The sequence below is a fragment of the Kogia breviceps genome, chromosome 8 (assembly GCF_026419965.1).
Source record: "Kogia breviceps isolate mKogBre1 chromosome 8, mKogBre1 haplotype 1, whole genome shotgun sequence".
Classification (NCBI taxonomy): Eukaryota; Metazoa; Chordata; class Mammalia; order Artiodactyla; family Physeteridae; genus Kogia; species Kogia breviceps.
The window spans coordinates 104,045,036-104,057,596 of NC_081317.1; the positions used below are offsets into that span (position 1 = coordinate 104,045,036).

Sequence of the window (12,561 nt, forward strand, 5' to 3'; positions counted from 1 at the left end):
GACATAGCCTGGTGTCCACGGCTGCTGAGGGTCCACGGTTAACAAGCTCCTCCCAGTGTCCCGCTCACTGCAGTCCAACGCCCACCCACTGTGTTGTTTGCAGCCCCGTTTCTGCCACTAGTGCTTGTGATTTTAATTATATACAGATGAAATGTGACAGTGAAAAGAAGTCACTGGTCCTGTTAAAGCTAAGGTTAGATGGCTTAGAAAAATATGATAAAGGCAGATCGCTAGAAAACCAGTGTCAAATTAGGAGTTAGCAAGATTAAAGAAAAAAAAGTTGGGAAAAGTTAATAAAAATCTAGACGAAATTGGTATCAAATTGCTTCACAGATGTCTTTAAGGCCCTGGTATCCTTTAAAGAAAGCCAAAATGACATCAAGATGAGTGGGTGCAGTGCCTGCCAGAGAAACAGCCTAAGATATAGCCTAAGAAAAGCCTTTAGTCCAGAGCAAAAGATTGGCAAATGAATACATAAGTTAAAACAAAATGCTTGGGGTTGATTCTATTTTTATGATTCTGTTTTATCTGAATTTTTAAGTTAACCAACTATTGATCCCAACTGCAACAAATAAGTTTCTATTGTACTACAGACTCTGAGAAGTCCTGTAGAAATCTTAACTTGTTCACTGAAATGCCCTATGCTTACTAAGTGCCGATGAAATGTCCAGATCTGTCATCCTCCTATGTGTCCTCAAGTAGAAAAGAGCATACAACAGCTGGAGTTATGTTACTGTTTGATACCAGGAAATCCCATGGGCCTAAAAGGTGTTTAACTATTAGGAAGGCTCCTGACAGTCACTGACATTAAGTCAAGTTTTTACCTGCCACTCAACTGACAAGTTGTTTATTCCTAAGATCAGGGCAACTCAAAATGCACTAAAAATGTTTAAGTAATAAAAAAAAATCAATCATCACTACTAATGGCAAAGGGCTAAATATGCCTTTCAAGGCTCAGTTCATGACATATGCAAAAAGTGATGACTAACATTTATAATTATAATAAAAGTCCAAGATGAGTCAAGTGTATACTTCATGTTACAGTTTTTAGTTGCTCTACATCTAAATTAAAAAGTACCGGGCTTCCCTGGTGGCGCAGTGGTTGAGAATCCGCCTGCCGATGCAGGGGACACGGGTTCGTGCCCTGGTCCGGGAAGATCCCACATGCCGCGGAGCGACTGGGCCCGTGAGCCATGGCTGCTAGGCCTGCGCGTCCGGAGCCTGTGCTCCGCAACGGGAGAGGCCACAGCAGTGAGAGGCCCGCATACCAAAAAAAATAAATAAAAATAAATAAATAAATAAATAAATAAATAAATAAATAAAATAAAAATAAAAAAATAAAAATAAAAAGTACCACTGCAATGTCCATTATATAACCTCTTGACATTAAAACCAATTAGTAAAAATTAGGGTTGCAGAAGAAGGTGTTTCTCCAAAATTCTAACTTAAACATCACTTATAAAATATTTCTATTTTAAGACTATTACTAAAAATAATTATACTAAAGTGTGCTATATAACATACTATTTTTAAAAAGAAATGGGGACTAGTTAATCTCTCTTAACTAACGCTATTCAGTTAATGTCTGGAGCAGACAAAGAACAAGTTTTTATTGCTTCTCCTATTCACACATGTGAGTTTCTGGAAAATGAGGTACTGAATGGCTCTGACTTGGCCTTTCTTAAAGTTCAGGCCTCCACAGGTTTATTAAGATTAAATTGTAGCCATTATTTTATAATAACTATAAATGAACTATAACCTTTAAAAATTGTGAATCACTATGTTGTACACCTGAAACTTATATAATATTGTACATCAACTATACCTCAACAACAACAACAAAAGATTAAAACAGATCAAGGAAATACACGATCATTTATTTCTATGAATCAGGATTTTTCTCCTCAAAATTGTTTCGTCAAAACAAAACAAAGGGGCTTCCCTGGTGGCGCAGTGGTTGGGAGTCTGCCTGCCAATGCAGGGGACAGGGGTTCGAGCCCTGGTCCGGGAGGATCCCACGTGCTGTAATAACATTTTACAAAACCCCAGATTTCAGATTTTTTTTATTCATCCATATGGCTTTTCTGTTCTTGTGGACTAATTTCAAATAAATAATTGGTATACACTTAAACTTATAAAATAAATTTAAACTGTTAAAGTGTTTTTGCGTATTTTCTATACCAGAATTCTTCATGAACTCATTATTAAAATGCCAAAGAGGTTTAAAATCACTAACTTTGACTTCTAGATCGTTTCTTTCTCGTGAATAACTTCCTTCACTACGGTCTTATTCACTAAATAACTGCCAGGCTGGTTTCCCACAACACTGCCAGGACATCCCGTAACTCAATGCTATCATCGCAATCTGAAATAGCACCACCCAGGGTTCAAAAGTATTTTAATATCCTGAAAGTGAAACCTCTAATCCAGCAGGGGAGCCATGGGTCTGAGAGAATGAGAGCCTTCTTTGGAGGCCGGTGAGCTGGGGCCAAAGGCAGGACCCTGCTGCCCTTTCATTTCTTCTCCAGCTCAGTGGGCAGGGCAATAAACAGCTAACTGTGCTGATATGCTTCTGCTGACTGAGGTCTCCCTGCTTGGCCTGGATACATCTTCTGTGAGGACAAACTGTGGTTTCAAGGTGACGGCCGAGCAATGGAAGGTGCTTTACCTGTTCTTTTGAACTGTGCTGGCAAATATTCTGTCCTCATATCTCTGTCGAGCGGCATTGCCGCCAAACCCAAGAAACGTGGCCACGTAGACGCGGTACACGTGCTCAGTTTGGTGAACGTCACATCCCAAGTTAAATTCGGCCAATAAGTTCTTAGCTACTTCTTCCTACAGACGTAAAGATCACAAACTTTAGTATTTTAAGCAATACAAAAACAATTACCTCCTGTTAAAAAGAGGGATCTACAAAAATTCTCATAAAAAAGGAGCAAAAATTTCTGCATGTGCATTTCCCAAGGGTCCTTCTAAGCATCCCTCCTAATTCAATACGACAATCGTGACTTAAGAAATTTCAGATGGGCTGCACATTTGTGATACTGATATGACTTTCTGAAAAGGGACGTTAGCAATATGGTTTCATATCCTCTGATCTAGTAAATCTACTTATGGAGTCCTGTGCTTTGAAAATAATCCTAAACATTGAAAAGTCTCTATACACAGAGATGTCCTTTGCAATTCTGTGACAGAAAAAACTGGATGTCATCTATATATACAATTCCAAGTAGGGGTTAGTTAATAATGGTAATAAAGCTTATGGAGGAATAGGCTTATGCACTGCTAAATAAAGGACAAAAATTGTACAAAGATTATAACATATTTTTAACATATTTTTAAACACTTATAAACAGATAAAAAAGGAAAGAAATATGCCAAAAGGTTAACAATAATTTTTTTGGATGATGCATCCATGGGAAATTTTTATTCCTGATTTTTCAGTAGTTTTTTCCAAACTTACTTTTCTATGAGTTTCTTACTTTATTTGAGGGGAAAACATGACTTTGTACAAAGAGTGTAATAGTTTCTAGAGGCATGTCTGGATGGGAAGCAGGAAACACAAATTGTAATACTCGAATTTACAAAGCATTTTCTAAGGAGCTTAATAAATACTTCAATAATGTTTACTGAGCTGATACAAGGTGCCTAGTAGGCCATTAGATATACTATATGCACTACCTCAATCAGCCTTACGATAACCCTCTGTTAGAGGCACTTGCAGTCACATTTATAGCTGAAGAGGCTCGCTCAGAAAAACTAAGTGACTTGTATAAGGTCCCAGAACTAGTGAGGACAGGATGACAGTGCAGCTCAGGCTTGCCCAGCTCCACTCTTTTCTAACCACTCGCTCTGCTAGGTATTAATCTAGAGCTGAATGGAAACAGTAATAAAGACATAGAGCAATTCAGGCATGCATCTGGACACCCTCTACAGAAGGTCACCCAGCCTACTGGGAAACTACGGTCCCGAAGGGGATATGCAGAAATGACAGAGTAAACCATGAGTTCAGAAACGTGGAAGCAGTGGATACAAAGCTCTATCCTTTCCGGAAAAATCAAAAGCTGTCTGAACCACACACAAGAGTATTTCTCCCAATTACAACTTAAGAAATCTGATAACTATTATATTAAGTTTCACAATACCTGTTGAGAAAAGAAGTGACTGGAAATAGAAACAAAAACTCAAGTGTGTGGCTGACATATACACCAAAGGAAAATTCTAGGTTAAGTTCAGAAAACAAACCAGCTGACTTCAATGAACAAACACAAACGGCTTAGTGGAGGTTTGCCTTGGTTTCCTCCTGTCTCCTTTCTCCTGGGCTGAGAAGGTGGTACCCTCCGCAAGCACAGTAAAGATGTGTTCAGACTCAGAAAACAAAACACAAGTGGATGGAGACATGTTAAATGAAAATCAAACCAAACAGAAGGAAATTTGTACAGATAATAACCTGCTGTGAGGAGGCAAAGCTTACAGTTTTGGGGACTTCGTATGCTATCTGGGTTGAGACACCTCCCATGTCGAGAATACCGGCTGTTCTTTTACGGAGAATGGCTTTGCTGCTTTCGCTACCAGGGATGTTAACTTCCACAACTGCCTCATCATCTGGAAAGAACAAGAAACAGCCACTGGAATGGAACAAATGCAGAGAAGCGGGATCTTGTGAAGAGTCATCGTGCTTTGATGGTGGGTTCAAGTGTACCTAGGCAGACCCAGCTTGCTCCTCCCCACTAAGATCAAGTTTACTGTGTGACACAGCAGCACCTCCCACTCTGCTCCTACACACCCAGCTGTGTCACAACACTCAGCTCCTTTTTTATGCTTTGCATGAAACAGAAAAAGCCATAACTTCCAGTTAGATACATTTGTTGGAAACACGATACTTACCATCTTCAATATGCTCGAATCGTCCAAGGACAAAATTAATGCCAATCCAAGCATACACACCTAGAGACGTTATAAGAAGAGTAAAGTTTAAAAATATTTTATATAATCCTGATCATTGCAGTCAGTGCAAACATTTATTTCATTCCCTGATAAGCTGTGAAAACATTATCTGAAAAAATACATTTCTATTGATGTATTACCTTTTCCTAGTGGTTTTCCAAGAACTCTCAGCTGTTAATTTTGTAGTTTCATACCATTTGTGTGGGTTGAAAATGTAATTCCCTAGGCACTCCTGTTCCTTTGAAATTTATAGGTTGTTTTGAAATACTGGAGTTTTCACTTTTTATGAGGTTAAACCTATCAAGTACAAGGTTTTAAAGACAAGTGAACTCTAACCCTTCCATTCTTTTATCTCACACTTTCACTCAGTTCCCAAGTCTGATTCTCTTTTTATAACATTTTCTACATCGGATCTTCACCCGTTTTCATTACTGCCTTGATTTAAGCTGGTACAGAGATTGAATTGACTTTCCTGCCCCTACTCTCCCACTCCAACCCATGCTATCCTCTGCTGGGCTGATCTACAGAACAAAGACCAAACTCCACAGCCCAACAATTCAAGACCTGTCCAACTTGTTTTTAATTGAATAAATTTGGCATGTAACATTGTGTAAATTAAGGGGTACAGCGTGTTACTTTGATACATTTATATATCGTAATATGATTGCCCTTGTAGCGATATTATTATCACATTACATCATTATAGTACAGTATTATTGTCTATATTCACTACACTGTGCACTCTCTATGGCTTATGTACCCATTGTTACAAGTTTCTACCCTTGAACACCATCAATCTTATCTCCTGACCCCATCCCCTAGTAACCAACATTTTACAGTCTTTTTACACATTGGACTTTTTCAGATTCTACAAATAAGTGATATCATACAGTACTTGTCTTTCTCTGACTTATCTCGCTCAGCATAATGTGCTCAGGGTCCATCCATGTTGTCAAAAACAGCAGGATATCCTTCCTCTTTTCTCATGGTTGAATAAGATTCCATTGTGTGTATCTACCACATCTTTTTTAATCCATCTGTCTGTTGATGAACATTCGGGTTGTTTCCGTATCTTGGCTATTGTGAATAATGCTTCAATAAACATGGGAGTACATGCATCTTGTCAAAATTCTATTTTCATTCCCTTTGGGAATATATCCAGAAATGGAATTGGTGGATCGTATGGTAGCCCTATTTTTATTGATAACTTATTTTATTGAGGAACCTCCATACTGTTTTCCATAGCGTTGGACAAATTTTCATTCCCACCAACAATGTATAAGGGTTCCCTTTTCATCACATTCTCACCAGCACCTGTTGTCTCTTATCTTAAGGATAGCCAGTCTAACAGGTGCGAGGTGATAGCTCACTGTGGTTTTGATTTGTGTTTCCCTGATGATTAGTGATGTGGAGCATCTTTTCATGTGCCTGTTGGCCATTTTGACACCCTCTTTTGAAAATGTCTTAGTTCTTCTGCCCATTTTTTTTTTTTTTTTTGCGTTACGCAGGCCTCTCACTGTTGTGGCCTCTCCCATTGCAGAACACAGGCTTCAGACGTGCAGGCTCAGTGGCCATGGCTCACGGGCCCAGCCACTCTGCGGCATGTGGGATCTTCCTGGAGCGGGGCACGAACCCGTGTCCCCTGCATCGGCAGGCGGACTCTCAACCACTGCACCACCAGGGAAGCCCTGCCCATTTTTAAACCAGATTTTTGGGGTTGTTATTAAGTTGTATAAGTTCTCTATATATTTTGGATAGTAACCACTTACATGATAGATGGTTTGCAAAAAGTTTCTCCTATTCTGTAGGTTGTCTTTTCATTTTGTTAATTATTTCTTTTGCTGTACAGAAGTTTCTGAGTTTGATGTAGCCCACTTGTTGATTTTTGCTTTTGTTGTTTGTGCTTTTGGTGTCATATCCAAAAAAAAACATTGCCATGACCAATCGATGAGCTTCCTCCTTTCTTACTGAAGTTGTATGGTATTGAGTCTTATGTTTAAGTCTTTGATCTGTTTTGAGTTAATTTGTTTGAATGGTGTGAGACAGGGGTCCAATTTCATTGCTCTGCATGTGTTTCTCCAGTTTTCCCAGCATCCTCTGTTGAAGAGACTGTCTTTTATCCATTGAGCCTTCTTGGCTCCCTTGTCAAATAGTAGTTGACCATACATGCCTGAATTTAATTCCAGGCTCTGCACTGTTCCATTGGTTGCTATGTCTATTTTTGTGCCAGCACCATACTATTTTATTACTATGGCTTTGCAGTATAGTTTGAAGCCCAGATGCCTGATTGGCTTTGTTCTTTTTTCTCAGGATTGCTTTGGCTATTCAGGGTCCTTTGTGGTTCCACACAAATTTTAGGATTGTTTCTTCTATTTCTGTGAAGAATGTCTTTGGTATTTTCATGGGGATTGCACTCAATCTGTAGACGGATTTGAGTAGTATGGCTATTTTAACGATATCAATTCTTCTGATCCATGAACACGGGACATCTTTCCATTTGTTTATGGCTTTAATTTCTTTCAGCAAAGTTGTTTAGTTTTCATTGTACAGACCTTTCACTTCCTTGGTTAAATTTATTCCTAAGTATTTTACATTTTTAGTGCTTCTGTGACTGCGATCATCTTCTAGATTTCTTTTTTAGATGCTTCATCATTAGTATAAAGGAATGCAACTAATTTCTGTATGTTGATTTTGCATCCTGCCACTTTACTGAAATAGTTGATTAATGCAACAATTAACCAATATTTTTGACTGCATTTTTAGGATTTTCTTTATATATGAACATAACATCAGCAAATAGTGATGATTTTACTTCTTTTCTAATTTAGATGTATTTCTTTGCTTTGCCTAACTGCTGTAGCTAGGACTTCCAATATTATTGAATAGGAGTAATGAGAGTGGGCATCTTTGTCTTATTCCTGATCTTGGAGGAAATACTTTTGTTTTTTCTCCATTGAGTATAATGTTAGCTGTGAGTTTGTCATATGTGGCCCTTATTATGTTGAGGTATGTTCCTTCTACACCTGATTTATTAAGGGTTTTTGCTTATTTGTTTGTTTTACCATGAAAGGATGCTGTATTTTGTCAAATGCTTTTTCTGCATCTGTTGAGATGAAGTGATTTTTATCTTTCATTTTATTGATGTATTAACATTTACTGATTTGCATATGTTGAATCATCCTTGTATCCCAGGGACAAATCCCACTTGGTCGTGGTGTATAATCCTTTTAAGGTGTTCTTGAATTCAGTTTGCTAATATTTTGTTGATCTGTTGAGAATTTTTGCAGCTATATTTATCAGGATGTTCGTCTATAGTTTTCTTTTCTTGTGGTATCTTTATGTGGTTTTGGTGTCAAGGTAATGCTGGCTTTGTAGAATGAGTTTGGAGTGTTCCCTGCTCCTTTCTGGAAGAGTTTGAGGAGGATTGTTTTCTTTAAATGCTTGGTAGAACTCTCCAGTGAAGCCATCTGGTCCTGGAATTTTCTGTGTTGAAGTTTTCTGATTACCAATTCAATCTCTTCACTGATTACCAGTCTGGTCAGATTTTCTATTTCCTGATTCAGTCTTGGAAGGTTGTGTGTTTCTAGAAATGTATCTGTTTCTTCTGGCTTATGTAATTTATTGGCATATAATTGTTCATAGTAGTCTCATGATTCTATGTATTTCTGTAATATCAGTCGTAATGTCTCCTCTTCCATTTCTAACTTGGAGTCTTTTTTTTCTTAGTCTGGCTAAAGGTTGTCAATTTTGTTTATTTTTTTAAAAAACCAGCTCTTAGTTTCGTTAATCCTTTCTATTGTTTTTCTGGTCTCTGTTTCATTTATTTCTGCTCTAACCTTTATTATTTCTTTCCTTCTGCTAACTTCTGGCTTAATTTGGTCTTCATTTTCTAGTTCCTTCAGGTGCAAAGTTAGGTTGTTTGAACTCTTTCTAATTTCTTAATATATGCATTTATTGCTATAAATTCTCCTCTCAGAACTGCCTTTGCTGCATCCCACAATATTTGATATGTTGTATTTCCATTTTCATTTGTTCTGAGATACAGTAAGTCCCCTACCTACAAACCTTCAAGTTGCAAACTTTCAAAGATGTGAGCATGCATTCGCATGTCCAATCACATAAGTTAATTCACATGTCTGGCATACACTGCCATGTGTGTGCATCCTTTACAAGTAGCTGTGCTTTTGTGCACTTTACTGTATAGTACTGTATGGAATACAGTAGTACAGTATCTTTATTTCAAGCCCAGAACCTGTGCCATCAATGTCAGATGTGAGTGAAATTGCAGCTTGCCCTCCGTCTCCTATTGCTGACGGTCCTTCAGCTCTACCATCTCCCACCTCCTTTCCCTACTCCAGTCAGTAACTCTTCTTGCCTGTTCACTCCATGCCAGCCCCTGTATGCCAGCTGTTGTACCATACTACTGCTTTTCAGGGTACTATATTGTAAGATTTAAAATGTTCTTTATTTTCTGTTTGTTGTTTTTTATGTATTATTTGTGTGAAAAGTATTATAAACCTATTACAGTACAGTACTATAGAGCTGATTGTGTTAGTTGGGTACCTATGCCAACTTTGTTGGACTTATGAACAAACTGGACTTAGGAACACACTCTTGGAATGGAACTCGTTCATGTGTAGGGGACTTACTGTAATTTTTAAATTTCTCTTTTGATTTTGATTTCTTCTTTGACACACTGGTTGTTGAGAAGTATGCTGTTTAGTTTTCACGTATTTGTAGATTTTCCAGCTTTCTTCATGTTGCCGATTTTTTGTTTCATACCATTGTGGTCAGAAAAGATAGTTGGTATGATTTCAATCTTCTTAAGTTTGCTAACATTTGTTTTGTGTCCTATCACATGATCTATCCTGGAGAATGTTCCATGTGCACTTGAGAAGAATGTGTATTCAGTTGCTGTTGGATGGATTGTTTTGTATATGTCTGTTAAGTTTGCTTGTCCTGGTTCAATTCCAAAGTTTCCTTGTTGATTTTCTGTGTGGACAATCTATCCATTGATGATAGTGAGGTACTGAAGCCCTTACTACTGTTGTATTTTTGTCGACTTCTCCCCTAAGACCTGTCAGTATTTGCTTAATATATTTCGGTGCTCAGCTGTTGGGAGCATATACATTTACAATTGTTATATCTCCTTGATGTATTGACCTCTTTGTCATTATATAAGGATTTTCTTTGATACCTGTTATCCTTTTTTTTTTTTTTTATTGTGGTACGCGGGCCTCTCACTGTTGTGGCTTCTTCCGTTGTGGAGCACAGACTCCGGATGCACAGGCTCAGCGGCCATGGCTCACGGGCCCAGCCGCTCCGCGGCATGTGGGATCCTCCCGGACCAGGGCACGGACCCGTGTCCCCTGCATCAGCAGGCGGACTCTCAACTACTGCGCCACCAGGGAAGCCCCCTGTTATCCTTTTTGTCTAGAAGTCTATTTTGTCTGATATAACTATGCCAGCTTTCTTTTGGTTTCTATTTGCTTGGAATATCATCTTTTATCCTTCCACTTTGAGCCTATGTGTGTCTGTAGAGATGAAATGAGTCTCCTGTAGACAGTGTATAGTTGGGTCATTTTTTTTTTTTTGATCCATCCAGTCATTCTGTGCCTTTTGATTGGTGAGCCCAATCTATTTACATTTAGAGTAATTATTTATGTGTAAGGATTTACTATTGCCATTTAATCTTTTGCCTTCTGGTTGTCTCTCCATTGTTCCTTTTTCCTTCTGTTTCTGTCTACCTTTGAAAGTTCGGGGTTTTCCATGGTGATTTGCTTAGTTTCCCCCTTTTTTATGTTACTTATCTCTGTTCGGATTTTTACTCTGTGGTTACCAAGAGGTTTACCTAAAATATCTCACAAATAGTCCTTTTTCTGCTGATAACAATTTATCTTCATTCACCTGTAAAGGTCCCATCCTTTTACTTTTCCCCTTTTATATTTTTCATGTCACAAATTCTTTTTATGCTGCAATTTTGTTACCAAGTTGTAGTACCTATAGTTATTCTTAATGCTCTTTTCCTTTATGCTATAATTGTTTAATACACTATTCTAAAAAAGAGTTAGTTTTCTAATTCCATTTATCACCTTAATCAGAGTTTTGTGTACTTTCATCTTTTACTTCAGCTTGAAGAGCTCCTTTCCACATTTTTTGTAGTCTAGTGGTGGTGAACTCCCTCAACTTTTGTTTATCTGGAAAAGCCTTCACTCCTCCTTCATATCTGAAGGATAACTTTACTGGATAGAGTATTCTTGGCTGGCAATTTTTATCTTTCAATACTTTGAATATGTCATTCCATTCCTGGCCTATAGCGTTTCTCCAGAGAACTCTGGTGATAGCCTAATGGGGTTTTTTTGTAGGTTACTGTCTTTTTTTCCCTGGCTGCATCTAAAATTTTTTCATCACTGACTTTGGACAGTTTTAATATAAAGTGTCTTGGATAAGGTCTTTCATATTGAAATAACGAAGTGTTCCATCAGCTTTTGGACTTGTATATCCAGTTCCTTCCTCAAGTTTGGGCAGTTCTCAGCTATTATATCTCTGAATTCTCTCTGCTCCCTACTCTCCCTCTTCTCCATCTAGGATATCCATTCATCTTACGTTGGCTTTTCTAATGAAGCCTGACAGTTTTCATAGGGTTTCTCCACTTTTTAAAAATCTTAGTTCTCTCTCCTCTTCCACCTGAAACGTTTCTATATTCCTACCCTTGAGCTCACTTATTCTCTCTTCATCTGATGTGCTCTACTTTCAATGCTTTTTAATGCATTCTTCATCTCATTTATTGAGTTCTTCAGCTCTAGAATTTCTGTTTGCTTCTTTTTTAGAATTTCAATCTCTTTGCTAAATTATTCTGTTTGATAATTTTATTCCTGAGATCACTGTACTGCCTTTCTGAGTTTTCTCATACCTCATTGAATTTCTTCCTAATAGCTATTTTGAATTCTTTACCAGTTAGATTGCAATATTCCATGTCTTTAAGTTCTGTTGCTAGGAAAAGTGTTTTTCTTCTTTTTGTGATACCACACTGCCTTGATTTTTCATAGTGTTTGATGAAAAGTGCCTCTGTCACTGCATTTGAAGTAGCAAATGACTTTCCTATTTAAGTAAAGCTCTGTTTACTATCATTCTAACAATTCAACACACTGGTCACTAGAAGCCTTTGTTTTGTCTTCTAGAAGGTGGCGCTACAGCACAAGTTTTTGGTTTTTCTTACCTGAGCTGACTCATCACTAAGGTTGGGAGTAGGAACATAAAAAAAAGCCAGTGGAAAGGGAAAAAAAATGGATGGGGACAGAGTTGGGGAGATGTGTGCTTAGCACCTGGGGCTTTGGGAGTGCCATAGCCCAGAAGAGGATCCTTGAGTGGAGCGGGGGGAGGCCCAGAGGTCTGTGGGCTGTCCTCTTGCTAGAATCCCAGGGCAGACAGCAAGAAACTTATTCCTTCAGCTCTCTCTGCCTTCTTCTCTTTTCTTTCTCTGCCCCCAGTTGCTGTGGTTTCTCCTCACAGAATCCCTCCAGCTGCAGTACTCAGCCAGGTAAACTCCCCACCCCAGCTTACCACCTTCACCCTCCACCTCCTCTGCCAGAGGTCGTGCTGGCCCACTGCCAC

The 12,561-nt window shown here is 38.4% G+C and overlaps 1 protein-coding gene across 12 annotated transcripts in view; it reads right to left on the reverse strand.

Moving 5' to 3' along the window:
• ENTPD4 (ectonucleoside triphosphate diphosphohydrolase 4) overlaps positions 1-12,561 on the reverse strand; it is a 42,803-nt gene that overhangs the window by 11,738 nt on the left and 18,504 nt on the right. For 7 of the 12 annotated variants that reach the window (XM_067039901.1, XM_067039903.1, XM_067039902.1 and 4 more), the window contains 3 exons: positions 4,888-4,947; positions 4,451-4,605; positions 2,669-2,835 (listed from right to left, as the gene is read on the reverse strand). In XM_067039901.1, the coding sequence (XP_066896002.1) occupies positions 2,669-2,835; positions 4,451-4,605; positions 4,888-4,947 (382 nt within the window). The remainder of the gene's footprint in view (positions 1-2,668; positions 2,836-4,450; positions 4,606-4,887; positions 4,948-12,561) is intronic. The other 5 variants (XM_067039905.1, XM_067039904.1, XM_067039898.1 and 2 more) reach the window with 1 other exon arrangement.